Source organism: Melanotaenia boesemani, chromosome 3 (assembly GCF_017639745.1).
Source record: "Melanotaenia boesemani isolate fMelBoe1 chromosome 3, fMelBoe1.pri, whole genome shotgun sequence".
In the NCBI taxonomy this organism is placed as follows: Eukaryota; Metazoa; Chordata; class Actinopteri; order Atheriniformes; family Melanotaeniidae; genus Melanotaenia; species Melanotaenia boesemani.
In genome coordinates, this window is record NC_055684.1 from 21,670,685 (window position 1) to 21,685,897 (window position 15,213).

Genomic DNA, 15,213 nt, shown 5'->3' on the forward strand with positions numbered 1-15,213 from the left:
TTTTTTCCTCCACCACTCAGTGAAGGAGGCTTGAAGCAGTATCCTCCTTTTCCACTCCACTAGACCCAATCACTGCTGCAACCCAGGGCTGGGACCAGGCAGCACAGCAGCAGCTGAGACCAAGACAGAAGGGAAAGGGAACACGCAGGAAGCTGGAAGTGAAAGCAGCAGGGAGCAGGAGTCACAGGAGGCTGGGATAGAAGAGTAATACACCACAGAATCAGCCAGGCACTCCTAACCACAGCAGATCATCTTTCTTCAGCAGCAAGTTACTGCTGCACAATATTACTCCTGCCCCCATTAACCACATCTCACTTTTTTTGCCAGATATATAGAGAGGCAGACTAAAAGAAAAATAAAGGAGGGGATATGAAGAGAAAAAGCAGCTGGTAAGGACACTGGAGGTTGGGGATAGTATGAGGATGTATTGATTGTTTTCACTTCGGTGTAATTGCAATTAAAGGTTGCAAACAGCCCAGTGGATCAGTTTCACTGCTGTCACCCAGCAAGACACAAGGCACTATCCTCACACATTTCCCTTGCCAGCAGGGAAAAACACCAAAACCCTGAGGACTGTGTGTACCCTGCTGCAGTGTTGTGCAGCTTCCCAAATATTAAATATAATCATGTGTTTTTATGAAAAATATCACCACTGCTGCAAGCAGATGAAAGGAGGAGTACCGGTGTTAAATATAGCAGCATTAATCGCAATCCTTGCAGATTTGGAGCATTTGAATTATTCACATTCGTTGACCTCAGTGAGCACTGGAAAACACAACACATGAATAAATTGATATGCGGCTGGCAAGTCAAATTTGGCCACCTGGGATTTTTTACCCTAAACCATTCCATCCCCAGAGAGGGTGAATTACTTGCTATGGGGACAAATTAATAATGATTTAAATTCAGTGCTGTTGAAGACTTGGGATATGGTTTGATCCTCTGAGAGTAAGAACAGCCTAAATAATTAAAATAAGTCGGTTTTGCTAAAACTTGTATGAAGACTAGTGTGAAAATAAATGTTAGCTGATTTGGCCTGTTTGCAACAAAAAATAAGCACAGATTGCAGATGGTCAAACCTTTTTTACAAATGAGTGAATTATTCACTCAAACTCTGCAAATGTAACGTTTCACAGTTATGATATATCATCTCAAATTTAAGGTCTATATGTCAATTCATTTAAGAGTTACAGCCAAATCATAAAAATAACCTGTTTTAAGAAAATATATTGGTTTGTCAAAACTACATGGACGTTCATATTAATAATTCTTTATTAATGTCACAACAGACAAGTCTCAATATAGCCATCCGCCAGAATGTATGACGTTTACATTTGTTCTTTTCTTCTTTTGCTAAATTAGCCATAGGATCGTTAAGTTTGATGTTTTCATGGTTTCTTATGGTTTTTGTTGCACATACATCTTTAGGAAAGAAAACTAGTTCTAAAGAAGATGAAAACCCATGTAAATGTGCTTAAACATCAACATGTATTTGCTTGTGGTGGCAGTATGTATCATTAATATTATCTAATATTGTCTGGTTTGCTACTCATGTTAGATTTTAAGACTAGCTGGTCAAAGAAAATGGGCATAGTTCCTTCTCTCAGCTCCAGTCTTGCAACTATTTCTGAAATAGTGTCACATTGGCATAATAAAAATTTACTCTGTGATAACCCTCCATGACTTTCTATCACACCCAATCAGCGCATCCCATTAATTTTTGATTTTATTTATTTATTTATTTTTTCTAGAACCTCAATTTCCAGACCGTGTGTGTGAGACATCTTTATGGGAACCAAATCGACTGTTCATTAATGAGAGGAAGCTGTATCAAGAAAAAACATCTTTAATTAACATCCCCACCACTTCCTGTCTTTGATCTCCACATTTGATTTATGCCTCTGCAAGAAGAGGCTGATGGAGGGGTATACGAGAAGTTCGGAGAGGATGAAGACGCTCTATGAGAAAATAATGAAACTAAAGCGCTCTGGTTTTTCAGGCAGCCTTGCAGCATTAGGACCTTTTTCTTCTGTGTCACGGGGCCAGCTCAATTACCATCCAGCATAGCTATCTCTTTAATTGCCCGATAAAGCAATAATCCAAAATCCATGCAGTTTTAATGACTTCCTGTCTAATTAAGAAGTGTTTTACAAAAGATGGACACATATGAGGCCCTTCTATTGTCTAGAAACCTATTGTTAGAAATATCAGTGTAACCAGTTAAGAACTACTAAGAAGCTTTAAAAAAGTATAATAATATTTACCCAATGTAGCCTTACAGTGCAGAATTCAACTAATAATCCGCATGATCTTCTGTTCAATGTCAGAGGGGTCAGAACAAAGTGGAGGAGAGAAATTGTTCTTAAGTCAGTTCTCACACTGGATTTAAGTCTCTTCTGCTCTGAATGTAAATGTTCACTTTGCCTTCAATGTTTTTATGATATCAGTATGTTGTTTGTACAGCACTGAAATGAATATTTAATACTGACTTACATGAAAGTTTGGTCATCAGCCTGTCATCAACCTGTATTCTGTAAAACACAGATAAAATTATGTGTGTGTCCCTGCAGTGTGTGTCTTAAGTCAAGATGATGTGTGTTATTAGCCATGTGTTTGTTAGTCTCTAGTCCCCTCTAGTGTTGGATTTTAACACTGTCCTGTTGGCTGTCACAGTGCAGCTTCTTGCTGTCAGAGCACTTTCATTCAAAATGATGTGTGGTTTGAATCCTGTAAAATGAGTGAATTTAGTCAAACACTGTAAATTTAATTGTAGAAATTTGTAGAAACAGGTTTTCATTTTTGTGTTTATTTATTTATTTCTCTACATTTAAAAAAGACCAACTTCTTCTAAAAAAATAACATGTTATTAATAAATTCAAACAGACTCATTCAAACAGAATTCTGCATTAGCAAATAACTCAGATTATTTGAATAATGAACTTATCATTTCTGACTATATATATTTGCTTTGATGAACATACAACATTCATTGTTGGGGATGTCATCAAATATTTTATAATCACACTTTAGTTTCCGTGCTTAGTTCATCATAATAATCAGACTGGATTTATGGTTTTCCTATTTACCTGTGAGTTTTACCTGTGAGACAAAAAAAAAGAAAACAAACAAAAAACAAACAAACAAAAAAAAAAACTACCCTCTCAAAGACACATTTGTCAATTTCCTTGGTGTTTCTCATGAGGCATTTCATGATGTGATGAAAGCATCCACAACAATGTGTTGTAAATCTGACTCAAGTTAATAGATTTCAGGCTGGAGACAATCATCTTATGGGTTTGTAAAGTACAAACAAAAATTATTTAGCAAATATGTATATTTAAATACTTATCCAACAAGATGACAAATGTAGTCAACATGTCAGATGGACATTACACCCGTCTTCTTTAAGGCACTTTCTTGACCACAGAAATGTTTTCCCATAAACATTTGCCCAAAATAGCTGTGCCATGCCCTACAGTTCTAAATAAATGCAACAGTGTGAATCGCTATGACTCATGTCATCTAGTGATAAAGTTTTCTGCATTAAACTGGTCAAAGTGAGAGGTGTGTTTTAACTGACTGATTTAACTGATAATGGTGTGTGAGACAAACCACAGGTGCATACTTGGCTTCAGTCAGCGGAAAAAAACAGCAGTCATGCTTTTCCACGTCAGTTCAAGGCCAGGTTGCAGTTTAAAAGACGGAGAGAAGCTTTGGGTCATTGTAGAGAAGTTTGGACGCAATACAAACATGCTCAGGTTTTTGGTGTTGACAAGCCTTGCAGCCCTGGGTAAGAAAATGATTTATTACTGCCTAATGTTTGTCCTATTTACTTTCTTTTTATCCAACTCATGGTAGCTCTAAATTAATATTACATTCTTGAAACCAGCGTAATTATTTAATTATTCAAAACTATGTAAAAAGATGTTTTTGGGATCTATGTCATAGTCAAGCTTCTGTCTCTATTATGATGTTTAACTAGTGCTGGCTGAGCTGAAGCCTGAGCCCAGGTACATTGAGGATGTTGCTGTGAGAGTTGTTGGAGGTGAGGTGGCCAGTCCTAACTCCTGGCCCTGGCAGGTAATCTGCTCCCATTTTTATATTTATGTTTGGATGCACATATTTTGTCTGAAGAAAATTAAAAAAAAAAAAAAAACTAATATGACAAATTAAACCCAAATTAAGCTTGAATGTTTTTAATTCTGAGACAGAGATTTCAGGTCTAACTGTCTCTTCTCAGATCTCTCTTCAGTACCTGTCTGGCAGCAGTTACTACCACACATGCGGAGGAAGCTTGATTCAGAGAGGCTGGGTTATGACTGCTGCTCACTGTGTGGACAGGTAACATAATGATTAACTACAGACTTAGAAACAACATTCTTCAGCTGTGTGAGTTTTATTAGTGCACTTTTTTGATTACTTTCACTCAAATATCTCTAGCCAAGTCTTATCTCAGTACTGACGTGTGATTTATTTCAATGACTTTAAATGTTACCAGCATATCACCAGCTTCTCATAACCTCATTTATACCCTTCACAGATTTGATTAGAAAGGCAAAAGCAAATCAAAAGAAATGAGTCAGAAATTTTATTGATGGTTCTGTCTGCTTTCTGCATCAGTCATCTGTCATGAAAAGTCAGGAGGCCATACTGACTTGTAAGTATATCTAAATACTGATTGTTTACAATATTGTGCTTCTCTTTGGTTCTACTGAAACATCGCAGCTCCAGGACATGGCGTGTTATTCTTGGTGAACATGATCTTAACGTCAACAGTGGCAGAGAGCAGGTCATCGGTGTCAGCCGTGTTTATATCCACCCTCAATGGAATTCTAATAGTGTTGCTAGTGGGTGAGGATTGGCCATTTTATGTTCTTTTTTAGCTCCTAAGAGGAAAGTATTTGATGCTTGGGATGTCATTTGTGATGTCAGAGCAATGTCAAAGCTTTAGCCAAAAATCTCCTCTCCTTTTATCTTAGCTACGACATTGCTCTCCTGCGTCTGTCCTCTGATGCTACTCTTAATACCTACGTCCAGCTGGCCTCTCTGCCTCCTTCAGGCCAGATTCTGCCCCACAACAACCCCTGCTACATCACTGGATGGGGACGCACTTCCAGTAGGTTCATTACAAATCCCTCTGACCCTCCTGCTAATGCCCATGCTGAATTAAATTTATTAATTTGTTCTAATCCTATGTGCCACTTTGAAAAGCTGGTGGTAGCCTCTCTGCTCAGCTCAAGCAGGCCTATCTTCCTGTGGTGGACCACAGCACCTGCTCCAGCAGTGGCTGGTGGGGCAGCACCGTGAAGACTACTATGGTGTGTGGAGGTGGTGGTGCAGAGGCTGGATGCAACGTGAGTCTTCTCATGTGACTAAGAGAAACTACATATCTAGAAAGCGATATGAGCTTATCTTACCTCTGCTATGACAAGTTTCTAATTTATGTACCAGTATGATAGTAAATGATAGACAGGTAAAAAATTGTAATCTTCAAATTTGACTTCAATCTTGCATCTCCTAGGGCGACTCTGGTGGCCCTCTGAACTGCCAGGTTAGTGGCAAATACTATGTGCACGGTATTGCCAGCTTTGTGTCAGGATTGGGATGCAACGCTCCCAAGAAGCCCACTGTGTTCACCCGTGTGTCTGCCTACATTGACTGGATGAACTCGGTCAGTATGAAAGATATGCAACAGAGCAAGATGTTAAATCCTTCTTTGTACAGAAATGCAAGAAGTTTGATGCTTATTTACATTTTCTTTTTTCAGATCTTGTAATAAGTGCAAGAGTCTTCTGGGTTGCATCCTGCAAAGTCAAAGACCATATTTACCCCAGTTTGCATGTTTGCTAGTCACGTTCTACAAAAATAAACTTAGTCAAACTTTATATGATGGCTCCTTTTCTTTTTCTTCATGTTCACACATTTACTATTTTGTTCTGTTTTTCTATCATCATGAAAGTTTAATTATCACATTTCTTGCACCTTTAACGTATCAAACTGTCCAATAGGAAACCTTCTAAAGGTGACTGATGACTTTTCTTCAAGAGGCACCAAATTTCTTATATAGGCATAGACTGAAAATTTATGTTCAACATTTGGATACTGATGGAGATTTTAAGTTTTGACCACACCACACTTTACTACAAACTGTCTGACACAGTCAGCTGACACAGGTGCACTTCTACCCAATGCATTGCCCTGCTGCCTTCTTATTTCAAATAGTCAGCTCAGGGTAAGAAAAAGCTGAGCATTTACAAACACTAAAACCCTGCCAGCATGCTCATTTTCTTGCTGTTTACAACTTTCACAGCCACAGGTAAGAAATGTTAAGGCTGTTTTTTAATGAGTCACTATGGAGAGATGTTCACATTTAAATGTAGACATAATTAATGTAAGGAGGTAATCTAATTTAAACACGATTGAATTTTAATTGATGAGTTCCCCCTGTGGCTCAATGATGTCTGTGCATGAAGCATCAGACCTGGTACATGGAGGGAGAAGGCAAGGCAAGTTTATTTGTATGGCACATTTCATGTACAGGACAATTGAAAGTGGTTTACATAAAACATTAAAAGCATTACAGATGGTGCAAAGGCAGCAACAAATAGCAAAACTAAAAAAAAATCATAAATTACATTAAAAAAGTTATTGTGCAGATTTGATGCATAGATGCATGAGGAAAGAAATGTTTTCAACCTGAACAATGTCTACATTTGCTGAAAGTTTAATCTCCACTGGCAGTTTGTTCCACTTGTTTGCAGCATCACAGCTAAATGCTGCTTCTCCATGTTTAGTCTGGACTCTGGTCTGAGTCTTTGGATCTAAGAGCACTGCTATGTTCATATTCTCTTAGCATATTACACATGTATTCTGGGCCTAAACCGTTCTGGGTAAAAGATCAGAAGGGTTTAAAATCTATTCTGTCACTGACTGGAAGCAAGTGTAAAGATTTCAAAACTGGTGTGATGTGTTCAGATCTCTTGGTCCCAATTAAAACTCTAGGAGCAGCGTCTTGGATGAGCTGCAGATGGAGTAAAACAGTTTCTTACTACACCTCCTGGTCTTGGCAGGTATATTATCGCACAGTAAAACAGAACTGCGTATAAAAAGGTTACATAAATGCAACAGCTGCTTTTGTTGCTTCCAAAAGTGACCAAAGTAGTGTAGAAAAAATTAAAATTGGAAAATTTGGAAAACAGACTTTAACTGCATATGTCTCTTAAACTAGCTTTTTGATATAGTTACAGTCTTATTAATGTGTTGTATTGCTTCATTTACAAAAAACTATAAATGAAAAATATTTGCTAAAAATATTTCCCATAATTGCTCTTCCCAGTGTTTGAACATCAGTTTTGAAACTTTTAAATGACCACATGCAGATTTCTTATCCTCAGCTCTGCAATAACAAAAAAGAGGCAAATCATTCACTGCAATCAGTAGATCCAAAATGTTATTCAACAGTAAACGTTTAACTAATGAAAAGAATATTTCCATTTTTCAAAGATTTGTGTACTATTGTTGGTGAAGTAAATATTTTTTGTTTGTTTTTTATGATCTGAAGATGTTTTGTAGCACTTCACAATGATCCCAAGTGGTGTTTTGTCATCACTCACTGTAGTACTCACGTTTAAAAAACCCACAAATCTTCAATGGGATTTTAATAAGAAAGGCCAGGTCAATATTCTCTTTGAGTTTTTGCTGGCTACTTGCTTACCTGTTAAATTACCACTTGGTCTGATACTAGTCCTCATCAGCATTACAGCTGTGTGCAGAAGCAGAAATAAGCTTTTTCGTGGGGGTGTCAGGACGGATTGTCAGGGATAGGACAAAGAGCTTAGAGAATTACTGCTCCTCTTCCTCCCTGCTCAGAAGGAGCCAAATGGGGAAATAATTTGGGCATCTGGTCAGGTTGCCCTCCAGACACATCACAGGGGAAATATTTCTGACATGTCCCATTGGGACGAGGCTCAAGACCTCTCTGAGGTGGTTTCGTAAATGGTAGAGTGTTGAGACTGTTGACCCTGTAGTCTGGTCCCACATAAACAGAAAATGGATGCATAGATAATTTTGTTTGTAGAAAACAATATTTATACAAATAATATATAAAAATTTTAAAAGCCTATGCTCATTTATAATAACTTCATAATTTTATTTTTCACACCAATTCCTCTGTTTTTCTTTGCTTTCTGTTGCTGTGTCTTGCAGAGATGTGGAAAAGACTGCATTTATGGTCTGTTTCTCGAACAGGCAATTATTTAGGGTGGCGAAAGACTTAGGACTTGAGACCTAATAATGATTATTTCCCATTACAAATCATTGAACCACAGCATTTGTAAAATAAACAAATAAAAGCAATATTGGATTAAAAATGTGAAATTTAAAATATTTTTTTAAACACTTTTGTGATTGAGGGACTGTGTGTATCAGTTTTCATTGTTCATCTCAAGGTGACTTTGTTGGCCCATAAAGCAACAGATTTAACAACAGTGCATGAGATAGTCAATTTTATATCAAGTTTTCAATCTAATGCACCCCAGAAGCCAACAGTTTCCTTCCTTGTTTCTACTGCATCACATGAAAGAACTCAGTAACACCAGTATAATATGAAAAAGAAGAAAAAGATAATTTTACAGTAAATCTAATATAAATACAGGACTATATTCTAAACTGAATAAGTTTTCCTCTACAACTCATTTTCCTGGGAAATGTTTGACAAATAAAACTGATCAGAATGATTATTTGTATGTTGAATAATTTCCTATCCTGATTGAATTAGAGTCATCTCAATATATCTTTGGAGAAGATGACATTAGTGGACAGATGAATAGATGAGGGATGATTCATCAGCATGAATATGATTCCTGGAATTCAGATAAAAGCCTAATAATTTCTTGTCTCATCTGAACTCCTAAAAACACATTTTTCCATTCAAAGCTGCACGTGAGCAGCACCAGCACTCAGCAACTATGTGACAGAAATGGGACAAACAGAAAACAGACTTAGGAAGAGGGTCACAGAAACATGCTTTATTATTATTATTATTTCAAGTAATGTATAATGTTGAGATTGTGGAGCGAGAGAAGGTTTATATCTTTTTGTGTATTATTTCAGCTGTTTTCCAACAAAATTTGGTTCTTCTTTGCATCTGTGTTAAAAATTCAAAAGGCTTATGTTGCTCTGTTTTTGCCTGTTTTTTCTGGTTTGGGCCATTTTACTGTGAAAAAGGCTGCATTAAGCACTCAGGCACTAATAGAGAGTACAGCAGATGTATGATAAGTGGCTGCTGTATAGTGGGAACTGCACACATGTTGCTTCTTGGCTTGAATAAAAAAAGAAAAAAAGACTCAAAATGATGTGACTGGAGATATCCATTTGCATGTCTTAAATATTTTTACAGGGTTTTTATGATGTTTTAGTCCTGCACTTCTGTTTCTCACCCCCTTTTAACATAAAATCTGCTAAATGCCAGTAAATGTTGCAGGCTTTTATTCAAATTCAAATCTGACCTTGAAACACGTGAGAGGCTCTTTAAATTTACAATAAATTTACAACAACACCAGATAGTCAACAACAAACACAATGCTGACACACAGATTTTACAGTTAAGGTTTGTTTCTACTGCTGTTAAATAAGACATACAATTGCAGAGTATCACAGTAAATGACATGTCAAGAAATATATATATTTTTTAAAATAAAATAACAAAACTTGTTTATCCCCTCATATGGCTGAGGAGTTTCATCCAACATAAATGGATGCTTCCATGCTTCAGCAACCTGACTGCACAGCCTCACTGAGCATGCACACTAAGAATATCAAGTCTACAAGGCCTCATGAATACTTATCAAAGGCTCAAAGTGGAATATCCTTACAATCCTGACAATATCCTTTTTTCCTGAAACTTTCAGTGATCTTAATCTATATTCATGGATAACCTGTTACCTGTAACATTAAAAGAAAGATGCACACAAAAATCTAAAACCTGCATCTCCTACCTACATGTTGGCTAGTAGGAATGTGATTAATGATGCAGGGTTATAATGCATTTGCTGTTTAAAGGTTTTACTGGTATTTGAACTATACACCTACCTGATTTCTAACTATATTTGCATCTCACTGTTAGCAAGTAAAGTTTTTTATTGTATGTGCAACTAAAACATCTAATCACCTTTTAATAGGACTTTTTGTGCATTAATGTTTTCAGTTTCCACACAATCGCAAAGAGGACAAATTCACTCACTCTGATTGTGCTAAAAAAAGAAAAAAGTATGTTTTAATGGCAGGGATGCATTTGCAGAAAAATGTCTGTGTATGTGTGTGATTTACTTATTTACATATTGCTCTTGACAGGAAATGGGGTTTTTCTTAAACATTTGAGTAATGTCTTACCAAATCCAACAGAACAGTACAGTCAATGACAATGAAATAACATTAAAATAATGTGTTTTACACAAAATATTCACTCGGTATCAATAAAAAACAAAACAAGACAAAAAAAAAAGAAAGAAAAAAAACAACAACAAAATAAAGAAAAAAAAACCTGTTGTAGTAAATACAAAGTATAAAAAGTAAAGGTAAAGTGAAGCTTTGTTAAAAGCTGAGAGAATACTGTTGGTCAGTTTTTAAATGGAAAAAAGGACAAATCGAATGTCAGCTGTTTCCAGCTAATGATTCCAGCTACTCCCTTTGCAGCGATAACTGTGAGAGACACACAGGTGGACATGTACTGGACTTGAACAAGAAGTACACAAGTTATCAGCAGAGGTAGTTCTGAGGGTATAAAAGGAAAGTGGGCACATGTTCCCACAGCAGGAACTTTCAGAAGACTGCAGACATGCTCAGGTTTCTTGTGTTGACCACTCTTGCAGCCCTGGGTAAGAAATGTCTTGTTCCTCTTTAAAATTCTCCATACACGCCCTCATGATGTCTGACTACTTTGCTCTCTGTGTCTCTGCTTTATTTAGTGCTGGCTGAACCCCAGCCTAGGTACCTGGAGGAAGACAGTACTGAAGAGAGAGTTGTGGGGGGTCAGGTGGCCAGTCCCAACTCGTGGCCCTGGCAGGTACAATCTGACTCTATACCTAACTCAACAATATACACTAAGCTATGAGTAACAGTCTGCCACACTGATCACCTTGTCCAACAAAATTATTTTTTCTCATATGATGTCAAATAAACCACATAACTGACAATATGGATGTACATAAGCATTATTCATTATAATGTGCTCTTTATTTATGGTCAAAGGAACTAGCAAGTACACCTGTTAGTGGAGTTAAAACATATGTCACATTTCTTTCCAACATTGACACGTGCAAACACAGGAAAACTTAGATCTTTGCCACCTTTAAATACATTTTAGTGGCAAAAATGCTGTTAAGAAACATGTATCTGTTTGTAAAGCTCTCTATTGCTGCATGTGTTAGATCTCTCTTCAGTACCTGTCTGGCAGCAGTTACTACCACACATGCGGAGGAACCCTGATCAGGAGTGGATGGGTCATGACTGCTGCTCACTGCGTGGACAGGTGGGAGTTTCATACATTACAGAATAGCTGGAGAGTCTAAAGCCAAGTAAAGTGATAAGAAAGTTCTAAGAGAAAGAAAGACTCATGATGTTTCATTATGTTTAATTAGATTTATAAAACATCAGAGGTTCATGTTGATTTTCAGATATTAGCTTTACTAGAGTAAAAAAATACTTTTAGTTTTATTTAATTAAGTCGTTCTCTCTTTCATTTTTTTCCCTGCATTGCCACAGATCTATGACCTGGCGTGTTGTTCTTGGAGATCACAACATCAACTCCCATGAGGGCAGAGAGCAGTACATGAGCGTGAGCCGTGTCTACGTTCATCCCAACTGGAACTCCAACAATGTTGCTGGAGGGTTAGTTATGAAGACATGTGCATGCATAAAGAACAAATACAACTCCTTTACAAACAGTTTGCATACCACATATTAAAACAAAATTTATGTGGGTTTTGGAAAATATTAAAAGGGACATTGTGTAAAAATTACTTCCATCCAGCGTTGGAATTGTGCATCACATTCTAACTTTTAATGCATGCTGACGCCTCACTTTCTTAAAAACGTATTGCAACGTATTGTTTTTATGTACTGAAATGAGGAGATGTTGAACTGACTTTTAGGTGGGACATTGCTCTCCTGCGTCTGTCCTCTGATGCTTCTCTTAATACCTACGTCCAGCTCGGTGCGCTGCCTCCCTCTGGTCAGGTTCTGCCCCACAACAACCCCTGCTACATTACTGGATGGGGCCGCACTCAGAGTGAGTCTGACATCATGACAAAATTATATATTTGTTATTTCTTTTTCTCTGTCTCTCTTTTTCTTTTTATTTATTTATATTTAGCATACACAAAAGCATTACAATGATTTAACACTGATGGTTTTTTTTCCTGCTGTGCCCAGCTGGAGGCCAGCTGTCTGCTCAGCTGAAGCAGGCCTCCCTGCCTCTTGTTGACTACAGAACCTGCTCCAGCAGCGGATGGTGGGGCAGCACTGTCAAGGACTCCATGGTCTGTGCTGGTGGTGGCAGTGAATCTGGCTGTCAGGTGAGCAGACTGTTTAATTTCAACTCATAAAACCTTTTACTTTATCATGATATATTCACTAAAGGTTTTGTAAGCCACATTATGAAAAAGACAGAAGAAAGAATAAAACACTGCCCTAATTTTTGTCACTTTTCACAACATGTTAACCCTTGATGCCTTTTTAGTGAATCATAACTATTTAAAAAAGCATATATTTTAAATAATAATTTGGAAAGCATAAACAGGGAGTTCATGCAACATGGCAGGAGTTATCTGTTTCCACTTAGAACTATTTAATATTTTTGGATGTTTGACAAGGTGCTTGGAGACTTCTTTGCTTAACCACTTTGTCATTGCTCAGATAATGTGTAGATATAATCAAGCTTAGGAAAACCCTGGGAGGAACTTGTCAGAATCCAGTTCAGGTCTCCTGTGATAGAGTAAACTTGAATGTCTCCCACTGAGCTCTGGGCTGACCCCTTCCTGTCAAGCAATATATTTTGGAGGGCACATGCAGGATTAGTTGCTGCATCAGCAGGGGCATAAGTCAGTTGCAATGATCCAAGTTACTGCTTAAGAAGCATAAAGTGTCAAAGTCTTGCAAGCTCATGCTCTTCACAAAGTTACTCCAGGCTGACTGAGATTAAAAATGAATAAAAGAAAAAATAATGAGTTTGGTGACTTAGAAAATTTAGTTCTTGTAAAGCCATTAATGATATAAATTTGCTTTGATCTATTATATGTTATTGTTTCTGTATTTAGGGTGACTCTGGTGGCCCCCTGAACTGCAGTGTCAACGGTAGGTGGGTTGTCCACGGTGTGACCAGCTTCGTGTCTTCCTCTGGCTGCAATGCTTACAGAAAGCCTACCGTCTTTACCCGTGTCTCCGCTTACATCAGCTGGATGAACAGCGTTAGTAGTTGATTAAACAGTATTCAATGTTTAAACAAATGTTTAAAATTGTTGTTTTCTTTTACTACTATCACTTTCCGACAATCATTTTTCACAAATACACAAATATCTGCAATATTTTGTTGATCTGTTCTTGTGGATAATTACTTAATGATTCATCTGTTCTTTTATTTTCTAGATCATGGGTTGAGAAGAGGGGCAATCTCCATGGAAACAAGAGGATTCATCTTTAATGCCATCAGAATAAAGAGTCCTTTCATTTTATTTACTTTGCTCTTTTGTTTGTTGTCAACACTGTGTGAAAAACAGCAAGCTTTGCTTACTGTGATTTTCAAAGGACAGTAAGCATAATTTAGACAGAGCACATGAAAACATATTTTCATTTAAGGAGATTTTTTGAGTGACTGCAAAATTCACTCCAAATGATTTTAGAGCGGATTGCTAAGCTGTGGGTATGGATATGGTATGGAAGTGGTGAAAATTTCAAAGCTTCAGAGAAAATTTAATTGAAGGGATGGAAGACACTCTAAAACAATGTTTGCTTACACCCATTACAATCTAGATGGCCTACAACCAATAAATGCTGAGTAAAGTGGAACATTTAGTTTCCAAAAACATAACAGAATTTCAGATGGTTACTCTAGGGAGCTGTATAAGATATCAAACTGAGTGCTACAGAACATATTTTTCACTTTAAAGGTCCCATATTATGCAAAATTCACTTTCTAAAGGTTTTCTAACAGTTTCATGTGTCCTCATAGTCTGTATATGACGCCCCAAAATGAAAAAATTCTGTTATGTATCTGAAAAAGTTTGAATTGTATCAAATCATTGTAAATGTGAGATAGCTGGGCTATCTCTACAAGACATGGAGTTACATTTGCAAAAGTCTTTTTGAGGTAGAGAAACTGACACCTGGGCTTTTTTTCACAAGTGTTTGGTAATTCATTTTTCCATATATGCCTCACTATGTTTTACTCTTCTACTCAGGGACAGAGAAGTCTGACGTTTACTCATTAGTCATCTTCTCTAGAGGAGATCAAAGTCTCTGCAAGATTTTTTTAAAGATTTTCTGGAACAAGCTAATGCAGAATGGAACTGTGATCACAACAATGATCATTAAAAATGTGCACATTAAAGTGTTGAAAAACAGAAAAAAACAGTCAAGATTAAATATATGCAGATGGAAAAACACACACAGACAAAAAAAAAAAAAACAAACAAAAAAAAAACATAGACATAATGACCTGCGACATGTTGCACATGTGTGTGAGAGAGGTGAGAAAGAACACATCTGAGTAACAGGGGTAGGCCAGTTACCACTGGGCATGTATCATTTGAAGCAGCCCAGGTCAAACACTTGTACAGTATGAAGCACATATTGACTGTGAGGCTGTGTTGTCTGCTAACCCTGACACGCTTTCACAACCCAGATAGCTGAAGGCATCCTGCCACTGCCAACAGCTCTGTCAGCTTTGAGCAAGTGAGTCAGTGTCATTTCTGATTAGTGTGCCTACAGGTTCTGCTTGGCAGGGTCAGGTGGACTTACTGGAATCTGAACATGGAGACGTAAAAAGAGCATGATTGTTTTTAGGTTGGATGAAGCACTTCAACACAACAGATATTCAGAAGAGAAGATTACATAACCCACACATCAAAATTCTGGTTCTTGCAATGCTTTTTCTTATTTTATTTTTTTAAAAACTCAAAGACATAAACATGTAAAAGAACACAATTGGAATGGACAATT

General features: G+C 37.2%; 2 protein-coding genes across 2 annotated transcripts; both read left to right on the plus strand.

Moving 5' to 3' along the window:
* Positions 1-3,661: 3,661 nt before the first annotated feature.
* On the plus strand, positions 3,662-5,885 carry LOC121636598 (elastase-1-like). The gene is made up of 8 exons (XM_041980215.1): positions 3,662-3,790; positions 3,983-4,080; positions 4,241-4,341; positions 4,726-4,851; positions 4,980-5,116; positions 5,212-5,354; positions 5,522-5,671; positions 5,768-5,885. Exons 1-8 carry the CDS (start codon positions 3,751-3,753, stop codon positions 5,774-5,776), a joined length of 804 nt encoding a protein of 267 aa, XP_041836149.1. The 5' UTR covers positions 3,662-3,750; the 3' UTR covers positions 5,777-5,885.
* A 4,880-nt stretch (positions 5,886-10,765) lies between these two features.
* LOC121636599 (elastase-1-like) lies at positions 10,766-13,727 on the plus strand. Its single transcript, XM_041980216.1, has 8 exons — positions 10,766-10,874; positions 10,965-11,062; positions 11,427-11,527; positions 11,761-11,886; positions 12,150-12,286; positions 12,430-12,572; positions 13,314-13,463; positions 13,642-13,727. The coding sequence occupies exons 1-8, from the start codon at positions 10,835-10,837 to the stop codon at positions 13,651-13,653; spliced, it is 807 nt and encodes a 268-aa protein (XP_041836150.1). The 5' UTR covers positions 10,766-10,834; the 3' UTR covers positions 13,654-13,727.
* The last annotated feature ends 1,486 nt before the right edge of the window (positions 13,728-15,213 follow it).

Bases quoted from the DNA above. Each gene is read 5' to 3' on its own strand.
- LOC121636598 (XM_041980215.1), top strand. From the start codon at position 3,751: ATGCTCAGGTTTTTGGTGTTGACAAGCCTTGCAGCCCTGG. The intron at 3,791-3,982 runs GTAAGAAAATGA...ATGTTTAACTAG, and splicing joins GACAAGCCTTGCAGCCCTGG to TGCTGGCTGAGCTGAAGCCT. The intron at 5,117-5,211 runs GTAGGTTCATTA...CACTTTGAAAAG, and splicing joins TGGATGGGGACGCACTTCCA to CTGGTGGTAGCCTCTCTGCT.
- LOC121636599 (XM_041980216.1), top strand. From the start codon at position 10,835: ATGCTCAGGTTTCTTGTGTTGACCACTCTTGCAGCCCTGG. The intron at 11,063-11,426 runs GTACAATCTGAC...TGCATGTGTTAG, and splicing joins CCAACTCGTGGCCCTGGCAG to ATCTCTCTTCAGTACCTGTC. The intron at 12,287-12,429 runs GTGAGTCTGACA...TGCTGTGCCCAG, and splicing joins TGGATGGGGCCGCACTCAGA to CTGGAGGCCAGCTGTCTGCT.